This window comes from Cnephaeus nilssonii (genome assembly GCF_951640355.1).
Source record: "Cnephaeus nilssonii genome assembly, chromosome: 8".
Classification (NCBI taxonomy): domain Eukaryota; kingdom Metazoa; phylum Chordata; class Mammalia; order Chiroptera; family Vespertilionidae; genus Cnephaeus; species Cnephaeus nilssonii.
The window spans coordinates 38,275,829-38,297,752 of record NC_137079.1 but is presented as its reverse complement, the minus strand read 5'-3'; the positions used below and the strand labels follow the sequence as shown (position 1 = coordinate 38,297,752).

Below are 21,924 nucleotides of genomic sequence, written 5' to 3'. Positions count from 1 at the left end.
GTAATTGCAAAAAATAAAATCAGATGGATGCGGTGACCACATTTGGTGCCAGGAGGAAGGCTGAAAATGGATACAAACATGTTCATTTTAATAGACGAGCATGTCCTTGGTTTCCAGGAATTCTGTGTTTGAGACTGGTGTTTACAGAGTTCTGGCAAGGAGGCCTTGCCTTCCACCTAATGCAATGACAGCAGCCAAGCAGCACTTAAATGCATTTAAAGCAATCACTTTGTTCCCCGTTTGTTCTCGTATGGAATTCATTCTAATTCCAAGTCCTAATCAAATCTCTCAACATTTCAGTTCTCAGGGGCCCTCAGGTCCTGGATACACTTGCTTTAGGTTCAAGGAGTTCTGTTGGCCCTGGCAGGTTTGGCTCAGTTGGGTGGGCATCCTCTTGTGCACTGAAAGGTTGCCAGTTTGATTCCCAATCGGGGCACATGCCCGGGTTTTGGGCTGCATCCCAGCTAAGACGTCTTGCTCTCATATCTCTGTTTCTTTCTCTCTCTCCCTCTCCCTTTCTCTCTCTCTAAAATTCAATTTAAAAACTTTTTAAAAAGAAAAAAGAAGTTCTGTTGGTAGAAGGAAGGAAAGGTTAAAAGGAAGAGACAGAGGGAAGGAATTGCCTAGGAAGAGATTAACAAAGATAACAGTAAAGGTGGTAGGAATAGAATTAACTATCAAGGTGGAAACTGGGGGGAGGCGGGGGTGGGAGTGGGGGGGAGAGAAATGTTATCAGGTCAGAAGGGAGTGTCCTGTGTATAAAAAAAGTACCAGGAATGATTAATTTGTTTGAATTAGAGTTATTTTTTCCCCTGAGTATAGCTTCAAACACAGAGCCCTAGCGTTTAGATACTTTTGTTGTTGTTGTTGGTTTTCATGAAGGCATTATCCTTGGAATAAGGCTATTAGCTTTTCTGAGAAACTCTACTGAATGAAACTTTTGTATTAGAACATTGGTGTGCTTGTTTATTTTAAAAATCAGCCATTTGTGTGTGTGTGTGTGTGTGTGTGTGTGTGTGTGTGTGTGTGTTTCCTAGACACTCTAAAATCACTAACATTGTTCATAAGTGGGTCTTTGCTAGTCATGTCCAATTGCAGGTACAGGAAGAGAACACACACAGCCGTGCTCACCTGTGTGGTGAATACCATTCTGTCATTTCCTCGCTGAATTTAATGCAAAGAAGAGGGGTAGTTTGTTTTCAAGAAATAAACATTTCATTAAAGTCATTACATTCTGAGGAGAGATTTTCAGCATCATAAATATAGAAAAGGCCCCCCAAAAGGGGGTGAACTCAAAGGCATTTCCCTCAAAACAAAATAAGAAAAATCTCTCTAGTTAATGCCTTTTTCAAATTGTTTGCTTTAGGCGATGGAATTATATCTACAGATCAATGAAGGGTTGAAAGCGTATATTATAAACTGTTTGTTTATCCTTCAATGGAGAGAGTTCTTCAAAAGGAGACTGGCTGTAAACGCTGCCTCAAGGCTGCGTGCTTTGAAGCTGGCGCTAGAGAGGATGGTGGGCATTCTGTTTGCAGCCGCTGGCTGCTGGCTCCTTTCTTCCCACTTATTTTGGAGAGATCAGTGCTGGATTCTAGAAGAACAGGATTAAAACCGGGACCATGGAACTGTGCTCTCCCATAGGCACAGAGACCAGTGGGGATGCAGCTGTTATTTCTGTCTCCTTAGAGAGTACCATCCACCTCTCACCTCAAGAACCACAGAAAGAGCACTTGCTGGTTTGGCTCAGTAGATAGAGCATTGGCCCTTATACTGAAGGGTCCCGAGTGCAATTCCAGTCAAGGGCATGTACCTTGGTTGCAGGCTTGAAACCCAGCCCCAGTAGGGCAGGGCATGTGCAGTTGATGTATCTCTTTCACATCAATGTTTTTCTCTCTCTTTCTCTCCCCCTCCCTTCCACTCTCTTTAAAAATCAAGACTCGGGTGAGAATTAACACAACAAAACAAAAAAAGAACCACAGAAAGAGTAACTCATGAAATGGACAACAGGTTTTGACATGGTAGCAGTGAAACCTATTCCAAGTTATTTGACTGGGGCCGGGTATTTTTTAATAGGTTTCATGGACTTGCCAGAATTCCATATACTTTCCCTCAACATGGTAAATGAAAACCCCTCACCTTGATTTTCACAAAGGAAATTGGAGTGTTTTTCTTTCTCCGACTAGGGGACAGGGAGGAGCAGTGGGCCTGAGGTCACCGCCTGGTAGCTTGTACCCAACTGTTTCCACCACGCGCTCCTCACGATCTGTGAATAAAGCCGTCACCTCAGGAGATGATGAAGAAATAGCGTTTTATTTCTTTACAAACTTATAGCCAAGACAATAAATCACTCCATAGAAAAATTTAAAACTAGATACATTGTTGTGACCTTCATAACAGATGGAGTTGTGAGTACAATAGTGAAAACTGCCTGCTGGGATGTTGGTTGCAGCATTTCGTCAGGCTTGATGAATGGAAAAGAAAGTCCACTTTGTAAATGGGGCAGCTAACAAGAGTGCTCGCCCTTACACTCAAGCTGTTTATGTGAATAACCAGAGAGCTGAGCTTAGAGCCACGTTCAGCTCCCTTTGCAGAATCCATGCTGTAATTCGTTGGCTGTTTGTTTGCTTGAGTATTTAGGTGTATCCAAGAGTACATAATCACCTTTCTAGGTCCAGGTCATCACCTCTAATATTCTTAAAGATGTCTGATGATGGCTGTAATTGCAGATCACTAAATGTCTCCTTAGAACTCTTACAATGACACTGTTGAGTCCCACATCATCCGAATAAGTCCATGGTACACCCACCCACTTACCTATCCCTCACCTACACCCCATCCTGGCAGGTTCTCCATCCCTGAAAAGAGACAGGGTAAAAGTTAGGCTTCAAAAACCAGACTTGGACCAGTGTTTTAGTTGCCTCACCCAATATAACCGTCAGTGGGAACACACAACTCATTTTTGAAACTATATGAAGGCTTTTTCTTGTGAGAGGCATCACAGATAGGCAGATAGGTAGATAAAAACAGTGGATGGAATCGGATTGAAATCTTTTTTGCCCCTGTGGCCCTGGGCAATGCCATTGTCCTCCCTGTGTGTCCATTTTCTCATCTTTGAAGGCAGAAGAATTTCGTTTCTTTCCCCTTCTTAAGTTCTAAGGATGCTCTGAAGACAAATGAGAAAATGTGGCTGAATCTCCAAGGAATGGAAGCCACTAAAAAAAAGCAGAAGGGGATGGAAGCATTCTTAAGTGTCCTCATACTGAGAAAGAAATTAAATAGGTTAGTGGTGTCATGGTCATGAATTTACCACCCTAGAGTTACTGCCAAGATGGACCAGCTTCTCCCTATGCTGGACCGAGTCTCATGGGCGCGAGTCGGTGCCGGTCCAGCTGAGCTGAGTAATCGGTCACCTCCTGGCAGCCATGTGGCTTATATTTGTCTGACAGAATCCTTTTCCTACGATTTTCCCTTTCCAGAGTAGGGCAATTTGACCCCTGCTTATTGATGAAGAGAGCCAGGTCGCTCTATAACAAAGGCGCTATAAAACATCCTAATAATGACCACGCTAAGTTGTTATTACATGCTATGCTACTCCTAGTTTCACAAGCAGTAGAAGAATTTCCTACCTCGGAGATGCACTGAGAATTCACAAACAGGAAAGAACTACCCAGCTGGGGAAAACGCTGATGAGAGAAGCTAGTTTTTCATAGCACATACAAAAATCAATCCCCATTTTTCACTCTAAGTATTTCAGTGACTAGCAGACTTCTGGAAATGCAATGTACTTGTCAAATGGTCTACCAATGTATACCACATTCACTTTAGCTGAGCTGACCAGTTTTAGGAAAATACTATACAATGGCCTGAAGCTAAGCATTGGAAGTGAGAACAGTGATCAGAATAGTTCTAGAGCCAGGGGAAAAGTTTAAAAATGAAATGTGATTTTTTTTTCCCATGAATTGTGGCAAAAAAAATATATCCTAGGTGTAATAAATATCATGGACATATAAAGTCATTTATATCTTCATCTGTTGTAGAAACAAGTTTGGAATATAAAGGGGATAGTATTTTAGAAACAATTAAAAACAGTGGAATTCTTCAAATAATCTTCCTCCACTCATAAAGCACTAAATGTGATACCTTCTGAGGATATGTTAATGAAGTCATTAAAATGCCCCAAGTTTTCCAATATTGCTCTATCCATTTGCAAAATGCACAGTTGACTGATGAACATTTCTGTGCCTAGAGATTTGACAGAAAGTCTTTAAAATTAGAATAAATAAATTTCTAAAAAAAGAAACACTGTACCTGGGTGAGACTACCAACTCTCACAGACTGGCCTGGGAGGCCCAGTTATAAGCCCTAAGCAACCAGTAGGGTACTGATCACTCATTAGAACTGAAAGTTGTCTATTTTGCAACCTAGCCCCTCAGTAAAACAAGTAAATGGAACCATGCTGCGGTTAAGTAAGAAGTTAATAAATGTAAACACAGTTCTCAGCATGTAACTAATTCTGGCTGCTCCCTTACCCTGAGAAGTGTGACAAGGAATATCAAAAGTTTAATTTGGCCATTGGGGATTCTTGCAGCTAAAATGCATATACGAGTTTCCATAATATAAAATAGCGTGGGGTGCTTAATGCCTGGACACCTTTATGTGCATCCTTTCATGATAGCAGTAATGCATAAAAGTTTCTTTCTCTAACCATTTTTTAAATTGCAATGTTTCATAGAGACACTAATGATTGATTTCTGCCCCCTCCCAGTATATTTTGAATTTACCAAGTCTGTTATTTTATTGAATATGTCAAAATAATTTTTCTACTTCACAGTCTTTTAAGGTGATAGGCATCTTTGGTAAAAGGAAATCACATGTAGAAAGAGCAATCAATCCAAGGAAATAGAAGGAAGAGGAAGGGTATTCTATGTGTTATTTTTAACTTGAAAACTTTCTTTACTGCTATTATTGTAGAAGTAATTTTGCCCTGTGAAGACGTTTAGGCTGAGAGAGATTTCTCCTCTCTCTGACACCATTTAATTCATATATTTTCTTTTCTAAATGTGCCATTAATAAAAGGGTTTCTCAGCAAGCCAAATATCTTTAATAACCAAAAAGGAAGTTTTTAATTAGGTAGGAAGTAAAAAGAGAGGAAATGAGTGAAGTAATGGAAAAGGTGGTTGGATCAAGAGCCTCATAAAAGATGGACATTTGAGGGGAGGGATTAGAGCTCTCCTGGATTGTGGCAGGAAATCCCAAGGGTGAAATTGGATAAGTTAAATATACATGAGTGATTGTATGTGTATTTTTAGCACTTTAATGAGCCACCCAGAAGGCAGGTGAGTCCTTACTTTAAGAAAAATCATGTAAACAAAAATCCAAAATTATAAGCACAATAAATTTAGTAGTTGTTTTAATTATAAATTGCACCCTCGTTTAATAGAACTTACTATTCAATTCCTTTAAAAGACAGACACTTTGAAAACATGATTCAATTCAGAAAAAAAATTTAAAAAACACATATATTTTGAACACCTTTTTGGAAGGCCATCTATAAAAATCAGCCACATTCCGCCCTCATTGACATTTCAACCAGACTGAGCCATGGAACATTTGCTCAAGGCTAATTGCAACTGTCTAGATCCATAATGAAGCCTTTCAGGATAACCTTTATGAATTACAGTAAGTAAAGCTCCCTTTTGAGCAACTGGCTATTCCATAAACTTTTACCTTTGGAAGGTAGGTTATTAGAAGCCGATTGTCAGTACATTGATGGTATTCTACTCTAGACGGAAACCTTTAGTTGTGTGGTAACAATCAATAATACCCTTTGTGATTTCAGGTTCTTGTCACTGTGGAAAGTGCATTTGTTCTGCTGAAGAATGGTACATTTCAGGGGAATTCTGCGACTGTGATGACAGGGACTGCGACAAACATGATGGTCTCATTTGCACAGGTGCAGTACTGACCCACTCTAATTGATCTATACCACATTTTGCAATAAAGGTGAATGACACTCATCACATTTTGCTGTGGATCACTGGGCAGGAGAGCTTTCATGTACGTAAAGGGAGGTGGGCATTTCAGAATAAGCACTATCATTATTCCCAGGTGTAAAAGAATGCACCCAAATTATATGATTTGGAGGAAAATTCCATATAAAGTAACTTCCCCCAATTCACATATGCAGTTTTATATATTACAAAAACAGAATAATTCTCTTGACAACTATTTCACTTTTAGCATGGTATAGGGACTAGAATATATTTTAAACAGGACCCAGGCACCAAAGCTGTTTGATGTGTTAGTTTGTTTTTAGGGAACGGAATATGTGTGTGTTGGGGGGGATGGGAATATGAAAACAATTTAGGAATATAATAGATATTGCTATCCTGAGTTTCTGAGTCCTAATAATTGGTAATAAAATATTTTCTTAAACAATGTATAGGGGAAATAGAGGCATATACTTATTCTCCTTGTTTTTAACTAAAGGTAAAAGATAGTATGTGTGTGTCATTAAGTTAGACATTCACGTTCTACCCACTCCTACTACACAAGGCTCCTTTTCTAGCTAGTTATTCAGCCTACTTCATCCTATATCAAGGATCTGTATGTTCTTTAGCATTTATTGTTACACATAACCTGCTCTCTATAGAAAAACAAAATTATACATGGAAGCCCAGCTGGAGTGATACTGATGGTCATCATTAGATTGATACTAACTGGATGGTAGCACCAAGTAGGTGCCATTAATTGTTTAAAAGGTCAAATTTCCTACAGCTGCTTAATAAGATAATAATAAGATGGCTGCACAATAAGAAAGTTTTCAGAGGATGAATGAAATTGCTTTGATTATGAACAGTTATGTTTTATAATAACATATATTAGCTTGGTATATTTCAATCATAATAATGAATCTCCTGTGCATTTTACTGCAGGGAATGGAATATGTAGCTGTGGAAACTGTGAGTGCTGGGACGGATGGAATGGAAACGCATGTGAAATCTGGCTTGGCACAGAATACCCTTAACAATGAGAGAGGACTGGGTTCTTATTTGTCTAGGCCATTAGAAATATAAATGCAGAGGAAACCATGTATAATCACCACGAGGACAGGTCCAACAGACTGTTGTATGTTTTTCTATTTCTGAAAGCCTGAATGAAATGTGGATACCCATTAAAAATGAGTTAAGCAAACTCAGATGTAAATAACACCAGAAAAGAAATTTTCTCCTACAATTTACATCAGTGGTTCTCAACCAGGGTGACTTTGCCACCCAGAAAACATCTGGCAATGTCTACAGGCAATTTTGATTGTCACACTGGGTGGGGATGGAGGGTGCTCTTCAGGCATCTAGTGGGTGGAGGCCAGGGATACTGCTAAACACCCAACAGTGCACAGGACAGCCCCACAAAGAATTTTCTGACTTCAAATGTCATTAGTTGCCGAGTTGAGAAAAGCTGAATTACATGGTTGTTAAAAATGTACATCCCTACACAGAAAGGGCCATTTTAGACTCTAAGGAAAAGAGCCTTACATAAATCCATTGATCATATGTTGCCAGGATTCCCCATCACGGTTTCCATATGGAAATTAAGACAAACACACTTTAAGTACAATGTTGAATTGGGGTGGGGGTGGGGGGCAGAGGCCAGATCACCAATGCTTTTAGTCATTAAGTCATTTCTCTAGTCTCACTCTAAACTCACAAAAGAAGTTCTCTTAAAATGAAGGAAGAAATTATGGAAAAATGTACAATTTAACATTTTTAATCAATAGTGACATAAGTTGCTTACACTGTGTCAATATGTATTTTACCAACTGATGACTAACAAAAGAATGAATTGTTGCTCAAGAGCATCCATTTTTCTGTCACTAGAGCATGTTTTAAACTGGACATGGGTTACATGTACAAGGAATCTGATTTTTCCCTAGAAGTTACTCCATGGTAACTTGCCTTTCAAAAAGACAATATCCAGTTAGGTCTATGATTGGCTGAAATATGCATTCATTTCTCTTAAAAGACTCTATTATTTCTAAGGATACATTTCTCACTGGAAAAGTAGGGCCATACATGGAAGTCAAGAAGAGACATTGCAATAAAATCGTACCAGTCCCACAAGCTCCGAGGATAAAAAGAAAAATCTAGAAATGGCTTAAATAGAAGTTACAAATATTCACTCAATGATAGGAACAAAATGTTTATTTTCATAATGGTGAAATTTCGCTCTGTATGAAATTCACATCAAATTATGAAAATGTACAATAATTTGGACTTCCCTTACATATTTGCAATCAAGTCTACTTATATGCATTAGTTAGGCAACCTTTAATTATTTAGAGCTAAAAAAGACCCACTTTTTATTTAATGTGGATTATATTTTGTAAAATCCTGCAATAATGTAATAAAATCATTTTCTTATTGTTTAAGATGAAAAATTTTGCTTGGACATTTTACTTAATGATGTAAATATTCTAGACTCATGGCTTGGACTTTATAAGTCAAACCACCAAAAGTGAGGAAAATGTGTGCCTGCAGAGTTACTTAAAATTTACAATAAAAATGATTTAAGAGAAATTTAATTGATGCTGATTTTTAGAATACTGATAGTGTTCTCTGACTTTAACAGATTTATGAAATTGTTATCTCTGTCCTGAGATTAAGGAGTGCAGCCACATCAGTTGTATCTCGATTGTTCAGTGCATCAGTTGAAATATCAGTTTTGTAAATGAGGGAAATGTAAGCAGCTAAGAAATTATATATACATATATGTGTGTGATATCCTTTCCTCTTCTCTATCTAAACATTTTAAGCCTCAAACAAACCTATTTTAACTATTCAGAAGGAATTTCAATGATGATGGATTTGGTGATGGACACATGGGAATTCACTACATTATCACAGTACAGAGCTCTGCTTTCCATGGAAAGGACCAGATAGTAAACATTGTAGACTTTGTGGGCCACATACATCTCTTTTGCATATACTCCTTTGTTTGTGTTTAAAACTGTATAAAGAAAAAAAAACACACACAACTCACTCTGAGCTCCTGGGCCATACAAAAGCCAATTGCAAGCTGGGTTTGGCTCACAGCTGAGGAATAAATGACCAACCTGTGCTTTGATGGAACTGCCGTTAATTTCCTGTTTCCTCACATAACCCCAGGTGTGTCTTATTTTTCATGTAATTATCTATATTTGTTATCCCTTTTCATTAACAACTACAGCAAAAGTGTTTCTCTTTTTAAATTTTAATAAAAGAGTGCTCAGCATTTATGTTTTTAAAGAAAAAGTTTAGATATGGGTAAATGTTAATTATAAAGTTCAGAAAGGTATTTGTCCAAAATTTTGACAATGAAAATATATTGCAGTCAGCTATATTCTGGGTTCATTTAGTTACAAATTATTGAACCACAATTTTCATATTTCTCCTGTGCGTGTGTGTGTGTGATGTTGACTCTAGCTTGCAAACATCAATAGATCTATTAAGAATTTAATTTACATGTTTAAATTGAAAAAAGTTAAACATAGTTACATATAAAGACCTACATTCTACCCTTCTTAAATGTGATTTTGTACTTTGACTCTTGATTCCATTACCAAGATAGAAACTCCCTCTTTAAAAAAATGCCAAGACCAGAGCAAATATGTAATAGGAGGAGGGAAAATGTGCAAATCTCATTGGCTGGTTCAAGTTTGTCCCAAGTTAAAGGTGAGATTAATGTGAATTGAGAAGGATACAATAAGTGATGTTGGCCATAACCCTGCTTGCTTGGCAAACCATCACTGAGGAATCCTCCCAGAGGGACTTCTCCATAGAATTCGACTAAGGTCCTAAGACCTAAGAAGAGAATCATTATACCCCATTTCTCCCAGGACTCCTTGAGCTAATTTAGATTCCTTCAACACATTGAAAGAAATGACCTCACCATCCCAAATGCAAATGCAGTCTCTGCCAGCAGACATCAGGATTAGACTGAATAGTATAGAAAAACCAGGAAAAAATCATAATTCAGCCTTTGTTTTATCAAAACTTTGAAACCCAGCTCAGTATTCAAGCATCAACAGATTCTATGTACCACCTTGTAAGCTAAGGAACTTGAGCTATGAAATGTATTTTCTCCAAAGTGACACAATTCACATCTAGATTTTGATATGCCTACATTTAGCTGAATTGCTTTCTCTAGATAGTCTTGTTCTGAAATGAAATTAAAAATAAATTTCAAATATTTTCACTTCCTTCTAAAATAGTTTCAATCAACCTGATCCCCCCTTGAAATGTTAATTCTCTGATTTAATATTTGGGAGAAAACTGTAAATGAAGTGATACATATCTAACATTCGATACATATTTAACCTATGTTCTGTTTTGTTTTTTAAAGAGAACCTAATCTGATATTGGTCATCCTGAAAACATCTGACTGTTTTAGTGCTTTAAGTACTAATTAAGCAACTAGCCAGATGTGATAAAGAGACTGTGCTTACTCTTCAAGAGGCAATTAGGCCAGGTCAGTGTGGCGCAGTGGTTGGGACCTGTGAACTGGGAGGTTGTGGTTTGATTCCTGGTTGGGGCATGTGCCCGGGTTGTGGGCTCAATCCCCAGTGTGGGGCGTGTAGGGGGGGCACCCGATCGGTGATTCTCTCTCATCATTGATGTTGCTGTCTCTCCCTCTCCCTTCCTGTCTGAAATCAATAAAAACATTTAAAAAAAAAAAGAGGCCATTAGAAGGACTGTGGCAGAAATTTTATGGGCCCATTGTAGGTCTCCTGAAGTCACCCCTTACCCCAAAACATTCAGGGCAACCTAACATTTAAAGCAAGAATTTCTAAATTCTCCAGGATTTATAATGAAATGATGCTTAGTTTCAACTTACTCTCTACAGAAGGTGGACCATTTGCATCTATTCTATAATTTTCCCAAGTAAAGTTTTAGCAAAATATTTTAGAAAGCAAACTTATAAGAAAATAAAAATGGTGTCACTTAAAATACCAAAACCATTAAATATTAAGCATTGCTGAGGAATAGGTGAAGCAATCAGCTAACATAACAAATCAGTAGAAAGAACCCTCCCACACCAGATATGCATGCAAATGGAATGTGATAATAGACTTGATACAATCAACATACATACATGTAGGTACAGAACACACGGTCTCTAAATACAAATTAATTCCATCAGATTTACTATACAGAACACCAATGGTGACAGATTGCACTTAATAACATCAAACTTGATTTTGAGCGGGAAAAAGAGGGTCTTATCCCAGAAAAAAAATAGCAAGAGAGGTATCATCAAAGAGCTAAAATTTTCTTTGGCATGGTAAAGGGGAAAATTGAGTTTACCAACTTATTTACATGACATGTCTATATTTGTGGGTGATGCAATGCCATTTCATTACATAAAATTGTTTGATGTTTTATAATATGCCTTCCTATAAATATTTTATTCAGTGTGTTGTATTTGCTAATAACAAATGATATTAAACACAGAAACTGTACAAAGCAGACACACTCTCTGTATGTAAATTGAGAAATACATACTAACAGTTCTTGATATCCAGGCCCTCCTACATGCAGTCCATCAGTGCTTCCTTTGTCCCATGCAACAGATGAGACCAGACACAGAGGAAGTGATCAGACTAATTTACAAATAACAAAGACCCCTCTGCAATATGTCAAAACATATTTTGGAAGAAAGTATTTTAACATTCATTCATAGGGATAAAGGCCCTTATAGACAACTCATATATAAAAAACAAAACAGGTGTGCATGTAAATCTCAGTTATTTAGAAAATAAATATTGTCTTAATTTTAACCATTACACAGGATTGCAGGGAAAAGAAACCATCAGATGAGGTCTGATTACCAAAAGCAAATTGGTGGGGGTGTTTGATGTGTGTGTTGGGGAGGGGTGGGGGAGGGTAAGCCCATCTAATTGGAATTTCAAGTTAAATTATTCATAGTTTGCCACATGTTACGAATTATATGTATTCCCTAAATAATTAGTTAATGAAATTCATCTAATACATTTTAACTTATCCTATTAAAAACAATAGGCATTAAAATGGTGTAACAAGAAATCAAGAATGGTCTGAGGAACCATTTTTTTTGTATTTGTACTTCAGCATATAATCAACAATAAATCTACTCAAACATTATGCTAATCTTTTATTTTATTAAAATGGAATCCGATATGAAAATGAAATAAGCATAAACAGTTAAATTTATACTAAATCTTTAATAAGCTAAGCAGGACAATATTTTAAAATGCTGGGTAAGGGCTGTCATGGAGACTTAGAAAAGCAGTGACAAAATAATTTCCCAGTAAATACAGTGCAAATGTGGGTAAATGGCGACTGGGTCATCCTTCCACATGGAAATAATATCAAGAGGCCAGGATAATGATCCCACATATACTTTTCTATGAATGAGGTTCAGTTTGGTCTCAATGAACTCTTCTGAGAACAAAACATTGAATTTTATTAAGTATACACAGAGTTAACAAATGTATTTCCAAACAGTTTAGTATTAAACATTTTGAAACTCTTTATATCCAATATTGCACATTTTGCGTAGTTTCTTCACTGTGTAGTCCATATTCACGGCCTTTCTTGCTAGTTGTCTTCCCTAAGCTCAGAGTTATTTAAAAGGAAATTAAGAAAGCAAATAAAACGAAAGCAAATTGGTTGAACGGACCGAAAACCTGATGTTTGAACGTGTTGGTGTGCCTTTACTGTGATCTAGAACAACTCAACAGACTGCACTCTGAGATCATGGCAAGGCCCCTCTATCCCAGCCCTTGGGCAACTTGGGCGCCAAGAAGCGGAGGTAGAGGTATGGACTGGTGAAATACACAGTACCTGACTCAGCATGCTGAGCTAAAAAAAAATATTATTTCCTAATGTGTCCAGTTTAAAAACTTGTCGTTAAACACCAAAAATATTAAAGTCTAATTTATAACTAAGGTTTGCGTTGCTGCTTCAGAAAAGAACACAACAGCCGCCTTGCCCATGCTCTGCTGAGTATGAGTGGAACGCAGCCAAAACCCGGATGGCAATAAGTTCGGTTCATTAAAAACAGGAAGGATTATATCTGAAATGGATTTAGGTAGCGCACTCTTGTAGGTTGTAATTGTTGGTGTTTTTTTTTTTCTTCTCTTTTTCCAAATAATGAGGATTAGTAGATGAAAAATGAACCTTAATCAGGCCTACAAGGCCTACAGAGTTCTTTGGACCCACTTTCTCAAAAACCAGTGGGTCTTGCTCGCTGGGCAAGGCAAATGTTACCATTACCAGTAAGCTTGTGATATGTATAAAACACACACACACACACAAAGAAACTATAGGGGCGTGTCAAACACGTATCGTAGAGAACTTCCCACGGACTGTGTTTGACCCATTTCTCACCCCGGCAACGCCGACCTCAGGAGCACACTACCTGCCACTGAACAGAGCGTATATGTGTGTTTAATTGATAGTGTGAGCCACAGACAACACTCTTAATCTTTATGATGCAATTTGTAAGAATAGGTTTAGAAGGCTTCCTGATTCCCTGATCGCTCTCCGAACTAAGCCAACTGCAACATTTAAGATTTGGAGGAGCACAATCCCTGCAAAAGGTCACGGACAGTGGAGCGAGCAGCCCTGTAAAAAACGGGAAGAAGAGAAATCCATAATAGCACAGGTTTACAGCTTCTAACTAGAAATTACTCAATAGTATTTGTGTGCTACAAAAGTGAACTTAAACACATGGATTTTGCTGAAACAGGACTCAAAAAGGATTATGGGTAGCTGTCAGCAGGCAAGGTATCGAGTGTACTTGTGAAGTATGTCATTCACATGAAGTGTCACAGTCACAGAAAAGATATTAAAAAGGCATTCCATATCTGGTAGGGCATTCCATGGTCTGAGTTTAGCTGGTTATCCAGGCGTCTTCTTGTTGTGGGAGGTGCAACAGGTTGAGATTCATCCTCTTGCAACCAAGAAGTTCGAGACAGCAGAGAGCAAGCATCCGCTTACTTCCAGCTGCTCCTCAGCCACGGGAGCAGAATTGTCTGGCAAGGATAAATCACTCAGCTGTGCTCGGGACCAGTAAGTCACAACACCTGTGAGGATCTGGCTATGTGGTCTTACTTTTGTTGACTGGTTTGCCTCCATTCATTATTGCAGACGCACTTGTGCTTTTACTTGGCGTCACCCCAGCTTTCGGGACCGTTTCTCCGACGTCATGCAAAGATGGTTCTCGGTACATGGCAACTAGGGACAGGAAGGAGGGCAGGAAGAAAAGAGGAAAAGGAGATGTTACCAAGTTCAGTTCAAGAGTCAGTACACGCACACACCGCAGTAGTTTGCCCTGTCCTGTTTCCCTGAAGTAAAGCAATCCCAGTGGGAGGGATACCTGTTTTAAAGCATTAATTTCCCGCCCCAAAATAGAAGATATTACTACCTGCACATTCTCTGGCTTATATAACTAAAACATGTACATAGGTGTGCATGGATGTTTGTCCTGGAAAGAAGGTTTAAATGGGAGACATAGCCTCTTTGAGGGCCTAAGATATGAAATACACACACACACACACACACACACACACACACACACACGAGGATGTACAGTATAGGAGAATGGCAAGCTTAAACCTAATTCTCTTTGCATAGCAAGAAAAACTCAGACTTCCCTCACACTTGAACCACTCATTCCTATTCATCTGGTCAAGAATTTACACCCTAGATCAGGTGTCCTCACACTTTTTAAACAGGGGGCCAGTTCACTGTCCCTCAGACCGTTGGAGGGCCGGACTATAGTTTAAAAAACAACTATGAACAAATTCCTATGCACACTGCACATATCTTATTTTGAAGTAAAAAAACACCTGCATGTGGCCCGCGGGCCGTAGTTTGAGGACGCCTGCCCTAGATCATTAAATTGCTTTTCTCTCAAGTCACATAGTCACACTAGTGTCAACATCCAAGCTATACGAAGCAATAACAAAGAACTGGCTTTCCCTAATCAGGGCCTTCAAAGGTCATTGTTTATATTTTCTCTCCCAGGATTATGAAAAAAGACCCTTACATAAATGAAGGCAACTGTGTGGCATTTTCTATTTTTATGCCTCATTTTCTGATATATTATTAAACATCTAATAAGTGATGTCCTACAAGGCAGAAGCACAGAATGGCAAGAGAGCGAGTGGGACTGACATCTGGTAAGCTCTGAGAAATTGCCTGAATAGTGTCTGGCCACACAATTAACCACAAGAGTTCATGTGGCTTTTTGGAAAATGATTCTCAGGAATCCTGGGAAAAAAACATTTAAGAGTGACTGATTCCTGAGGAAAACTAGGTGAGTTAAAATCATCTGCCATCAGAAACACAGTGTATTAGACCTGCCCAACCTGCTTTTTTAGGCTTTTGAAAATTTATGATGCAGCAGGTCCTAGAATAATGTAATTTGGTTCCAGTTCATCCTATCTAATAAAGAGGGAACATGCTAATTGACCATCACTCCATCACAAAGATGGCTGCACCCACAGCTGAGCCCAAGTTCCCTTAAGGAGCCTTAACCAGCAATCAGCAGGGACCTGAGGCTACGCCCTCCTCCACCCCTGTGGGGCTTGACAGAGGACCTCAGGCCCCGCCCCCACCCAGCAGGGCTTGACAGGGGACCTCAGGCCCCGCCCCCCACCAGGCAGGACTTGACAGGTGACTCAGGCCATGCCTCCTGCCTTGGCACCAGGCCAGGGGACCTGAGGCCATGCCCCCCGCCCGGTGGGGCTTGACAGGGAACCTCAAGGTGTGCTTCCGGTCCTGGTGCTGGGCTAGGGGACCTCAGGCTGCTCCCCCCGCCCCAGCACCAGGCTGGGGTCCTCAGGCCGTGCCCCCCACCCAGCAGGGCTTGACTGTATCATCAAAGAGCTAACATCAAAGAGCTAAGTGTATTTATTCTGTAACACTCAAAACTAAGTTTTTCACATGCACTCAAGGTGCACCCCCAGTGCTGGGTCGGGGGAACTCAGGCTGCACCCCCTGCCCAGCAGAACTTGACGGGGGACCTGAGGCTGAGCCACCCCTCCCACCCAGCAGGGCTTGACAGGGGATCTCAGGCCATGTCCCCCACCTGGCGGAGCTTGATGGGGGACCTCAAGGCACATCCCCTGCCCCATCTGGGGGACCTCAGGCCACACCCCCTGTCCTGGCGCCAGGCCAGGGGACCTAAGGCTACACCCCCTGCCCGGCGGGGCTTGACAAGGGTGGGACTGGCCGGGTCTGGATCTAGCCCAATGCGGTGGGGTGGGGTGGCCAGGTCTGGGTCTCACGCGATTTTGAGGCACATGTGGGTGGGTGGGGACTTGACTCTGGGTCCCCCTTTTAATGTGCACAAATTTCGTGCACTGGGCCACTAGTTTCATTATAATGTTGATGGGAAAAAATTGATTTCTAGCTGGGGCTACTATCTGTGTGGAGTGTGTACATTCTCCCCGTGTCTGTGTGGACTTTCTCCAGGGACTCCAGTTCCTCCTGCATCCCAAAGATGTGCACATGAGGTGGACTGAGGTGTCTATACTGTCCCAGCCTGAGGGAGTGGAGGTGGGTGTGAGTACTCCTGTGATGAAGGGGTGGGTCCCAACCTGGGCACTGAGCTACAGGGTTAGGCTCCGCCATCCTTGACCCTGAACTGGAATAAGTGGGTTGGAAAAGAATTCTCTTGTTTTTATTCATCTTTCTTAAACATATGTATAGCTCAAATTTATTTCATTGTTTAATCTTAAAAGTGTAATGGGTCTTTATTTAGAAGTTTGGTGATATTTTTGTAACCAGAAATATGCAGTGGGAACTTAACTCTTGTTTATACTGATTATCTTAAAATTGGTTTCATTAAATTCTGTTTTGCTTAAAATTTCAGTTTCCAAGAACTTATAGATAACGTTAAGTGTGATCTTACTGTACTTTATGAAGAGACCTTATGTTTAGTTAGGAAGAACTACCACATACATTCTCCATGTTCAAGGTGGTAGAATTTTATCTTTTGCATCAATAGATCATGTGATTTTTTAGTAGCACACATATTTGAAAGTGCTTGTGTACATCAGACCTATATTAAATGACTTGGCAATGTGGTAAAAGGGATTCATCCACAGTCTTTGAAGCACTTTCCAATTGCTTACCAATTCAGTTAGGAGACAGCAGCATCAGAGCATTAACCTTGATTGTCTAGCATGAAATTGTATAAGAGATATGAATGTCCCAGAGCATTAATGATTAATTAAGTAGCTAATTTGTCCTAACATTCCGATGATATAATTTATATGCTGTATGGGTCTTGAAAGCTTGAAATTAATTTCCTCTATCAATTGCACTATGTGATAATCTCTGTCACTCCAATACACCCTTAATTGTTTATTTTAGAGTACTTCTATCTGCTAATTATTTGAAAATACTGTTTCTCTCTTCCTCATATATACATATAAACAACACATGCACACAACAACAGTTCAGTGTATGATTGAAATACAAGTGATATTATTATACCACACCTTTAGACTCTCAAGATATTTCTTGTTGGTTATACCAAAGATCTGGTTTCTAGAGTTTGCTTCAGGTAAGAGAAACATAATGGACTTTTTTGGTTTTCATTACATTTATGCAGCTAAGAAACAAATTTTTAGAAATTTAGTAAATTCTTAACTGTCCATATTAAAAAATTTAATATAAAGAGACAAAGTGAGGAAGTGAACAAATCAAGATTTCTTTAGAGCTTCCGTTGACAGTCTTTAAATTTTTCACTTGCTTTTAAATAGTGGTGAGTCTGATGGTTTCAAAATTCACTGAAAAGAGTAAAGCAAACCCGCCAGTATGGCTCAATGGTTGAGCTTGACCTATGAACCTGGAGGTCATGGTTTGATTCACCATCAGGGCTCAAGCCCAGGTTGCAGGTCCATCCCCAGTGGGGGGGCATGCAGGAGGCAGCTGATCAATGATTCTCTCTCATCATTAATGTTTCTGTCTCTCCCTCCCTCTCCTTTCCTCTCTGAAATCAATAAAAATATTTTAAAAACAAAAGATTGAAGCAAATCATAGAGATGTTATTTTAGAACAACAGAGAAACCTTCTAATTCCTTATTTAACCTCTAATTTGTCTTATGATTTATCATATTCTAGTAATGAGTATAATTTACTAATTTTTCAGCCTCTGGAACAATTTTTTCTTTCCTAGATAGGCCCTGATGGTTAATCATTTGGGTTTTAATGACTTGTTCTCGAGGCAAATTTAGTTAAGGATGATAGGAAGTCAACATCATTGAAATTATAAAATGGTATTAATCAACAAGAGTATTTTTCCAAACTTAGTCAAACTGAAAGCTAATTATACATTGACATATAATTAATATTTAATTCCCAATATTTCAAATTATCTTATTCCTATGTAAAGAATATTGATTATAAAACCAATGTGGATTTTTTCTTTATGGTTAAGACTTTCCTGCCGAAACCGGTTTGACTCAGTGGATAGAGCGTCGGCCTGCAGACTCAAGGGTCCCAGGTTCGATTCCGGTCAAGGGCATGTACCTTGGTTGCGGGCACATCCCCAGTAGGGGGTGTGCAAGAGGCAGCTGATCGATGTTTCTCTCTCATCGATGTTTCTAACTCTCTATCCCTCTCTCTTCCTCTCTGTAAAAAATCAATAAAATATATTTTTAAAAAAAGACTTTCCTGTAGGAATACAAAAACAAACAGAAAATCAAACCTTCTAAACTAGTTTAAAATGTTTATTTAGTTATTGTAGATCGATTTTTCTGTGAAAAGTAAACTAAAGTATTTAAATAGAAAACACTTTTGAAAAGCCTCGATATCAATTTTTTGTAGTTCTCAAATAAATTTATATAGATAAAAGTAAATGACACTTCTGGCAGAATCCTTGATGAAAAAGGTGCAGATATTTCTGATTAATTAACAAAAGTTTATAGCTTGCACTCTGAGAATCTGATAAAAGTAAATGCCTTCATTGTTTACAGGAGAATGTAAAAAAAGGTAACACCACAACTAAGAATACTAAACAATTATGCAGCGTGGAAGGAAGATATGTAAGTCAACAAGTTCTTTAAAGGACAAGTTATTGACTTCATTTTCTGTATTTATAATAATTCACAAGAATATGGTTTTACTTTAATCTAGATAACATAAAAATGGGTAAGTGTATTTATTCTGTAATACTCAAAACTAAGTTTTTCTAATATACCTATTATAACAGTCACAGATTTATAATGTTATTACAAATTTTTAAAATGTTAAAGTTAATTAAAATTTTCTAGGGACAGAGAGGTTGGGGCAGTGAGGATTTGAGACTTTAGACGTGGACAGACATGGGGTTTTGCTGGAATTTTTTAAATTAATGGATTATATATATGTATTCATTCTATCAGTATGTGTATATATGTGTCTATATCCACATTACAGACACAGATATACCTATACACAATAAAGTGTACAACTCTTAAATGTACAACTTAAGTAGACACCTGTGCAACCACCATACAAGTCAAAATAAAGAGCATTTCCCGAGGGTTCCTGTGGCCACAGCAGAACTATCGATGTGAAGAATAAATGTGTATTAATCTGATAAGTATAATACACACAGAACGCTCACCTTCCAATGGTTTGGGTAGAAAATGAGCTGCTGGTTTCGTTTTCTTTACTCTGTTTCCTTTCATAACTTGCCCTTCTTTATTCAATCCCAAAAACCAGGCTCTACCAGATTCTTGTTGTCTGTACAGCATAGATGAGTAGATTACATAATAGTTTTCAAAAACAGATTCTTTAAACTTGCATTCAGGGGTAAAAAGTTCCTGCAAAGAGAAAAGGAAGAAAAGAAAGTTAGAGGAAGGAACATAGGTTTCATGGTGGTTTCTCTTCTTTCCTCCAGCAGTTTGTCCACCAAGTTGGAGGAGTCAGCTCTGGGACAGGGATGGCCAGATGCACCTCTTCCTACATGCATGACTTATCCATACACTTTTTCCAATACACAATATACAATGAATAGAGAATCTGCTGTTATCAAGAATATATTTATAGACAAAAGCACAAGTGTTCATTAATAAGAAAATATAAGGCATAAGCAAACTCAAAAAATCTTTTTACTTAAACAAAAAACAATGCAATCCTACCTAATAATAGAGTAATATGCAAATTGACTGCACCTTCACTACGCCTAAGCCACACCCACCAGCCAAGCCATGCCCACCAGCCAATCAGGAGCAAATATGCAAATAAACCCAACCAAGATGGCTACAGCCACTGAGAGCGGGAGGGAGGCTTGGGTTTCCACGGTAACAAAAGAAGCCATCCTGTTGCCAGCCTAAGCCTCCACTCAAGGCTACAAAGTTTCAATTATAGAAGGTGAATTAACTCCAACAGAAATCGCTGCTGGCCCCTTGGCTTTGCTCCAGGCTACAAAGTTTCAATTGTAGAAGGTAAATAAATTCCAGATACCAGGGCCTCCTCTTGGGTCGCCAGGGGGCGTGGCCGGCTTGCAAACCACCACAGGCCCCTCGCTCAGGCCGCCCCATGCCCCAAGGGAACCCCCACACTTCAGGGCAAACCAGTCAGCCCCCACCCATGCACCAGGCCTCTATCCTATCTAATAAAAGAGTAATATGCAGATTGACCATCACTGCAACACACAATATAGCTGCCCCCATGTGGTCAAAGATCCTGCCCCCATGTGGATACAAGATGGCCACCACAAGATGGCCAGCAGGGGAGGGCAGTTGGGAGGCACCAGGCCTGCAAGGGAGGGCAGTTGGAGGCGATCAACCCTGCAGGGGAGGGCAGTTAGGGGTGACCAGGCCGGCAGAGGAGGGAAGTTGGGGGCAAACAGGCTGGCTGGGGAGCAGTTAGGCATCAATTAGGCTGGCAGCGGAGTGGTTAGGGGGTGATCAGGATGGCAGGCAGAAGTGGTTAGGGGCAATCAGGAAGGCAGGCAGGTGATCCGGGATCAGGCCTAAACAGGCAGTCTGACATCCCTCGAGGGGTCCCAGATTGGAGAGGGTGCAGGCTGGGCTGAGGGACACGCCCCCCCCTCCGTGCACAAATTTCGTGCACCGGGCCTCTAGTATACATATAGATAGATAGATAGATAGATAGATAGATAGATGATAGATAGATAGATAGATTGGTTGAAAGTGCACCTTCTAGGACAAACAGAAGAGATTTATCTTTTTATTGAGATATACCAGGGCATCCAAGTATATTACTTATATTACTTATTAGTTAAAACCTATCTCAAATCCAGCTGAAGTGGGACTGGCAAAAGCTGATGCAAGCTGAGGTCATTCAGGGGTCAGAGGAGCTGGCACCTGCCTTCTGGGAAACCAGCTCTCTGTGCAACACCTGACTCACCTTATTGATAGGATTATTGATGACTTTTTTCTAGAGAAACCAGGGCCTCCAGCTTTGGAAATTCAGATCTATAGGGTAGTCAATGCTTAGTCTTATCTGATCCCCCCTGGCATAATGTAATAAACATGGAGGATACTGCTTGCATTACCATCAGCAAATTGGAAATGTATTGTCTTCACTCTAAGTTGACTACGATGAATATGAAAGAGAAGGAAGACAGTTGATGTGGAAGAAATTACTCTTTCTCTGAGTATACCTTAAGGACATCTGACACTAAGTCTTTTTACCAGTAGGTAAAATACTGCATCTTAATATTCTCAGGGAGCCAATTCCACATCCCCTCTCTGTGAGCTGTGCCATAGGCTTCATAGATAGGTGATTCTGTCTCCTACAGTGAGAACCATTCCTTCAGTTGCTTATGATGGTGGAGACTGGTCAGTATATTTTCAGTCTTCTTTATTCTTGGTTAAATAACTAATATATGCACAAATGTACTACATTCAAGGGCACTATTACCTAATACATTTTG

The 21,924-nt window shown here is 39.4% G+C and overlaps 2 protein-coding genes across 5 annotated transcripts in view; one reads left to right on the top strand and one right to left on the bottom strand.

The window, feature by feature from the left end:
- Positions 1 to 8,532, top strand: part of ITGBL1 (integrin subunit beta like 1) — a 204,602-nt gene extending 196,070 nt beyond the window's left edge. The window contains exons 10-11 of the mRNA XM_079779340.1: positions 5,843 to 5,956; positions 6,939 to 8,532. Of these exons, the coding sequence (XP_079635466.1) occupies positions 5,843 to 5,956; positions 6,939 to 7,030 (206 nt within the window). The 3' untranslated portion in view covers positions 7,031 to 8,532. The remainder of the gene's footprint in view (positions 1 to 5,842; positions 5,957 to 6,938) is intronic.
- Positions 8,533 to 14,121: 5,589 nt separating this feature from the next.
- Positions 14,122 to 21,924, bottom strand: part of FGF14 (fibroblast growth factor 14) — a gene marked incomplete at both ends in the record, with an annotated part of 587,184 nt that continues 579,381 nt past the window's right edge. For all 4 annotated transcript variants that reach the window (XM_079779643.1, XM_079779646.1, XM_079779644.1 and 1 more), the window contains 2 exons: positions 14,122 to 14,258; positions 19,645 to 19,843. In XM_079779643.1, coding sequence (XP_079635769.1) covers positions 14,122 to 14,258; positions 19,645 to 19,843 — 336 coding nt within the window. The remainder of the gene's footprint in view (positions 14,259 to 19,644; positions 19,844 to 21,924) is intronic.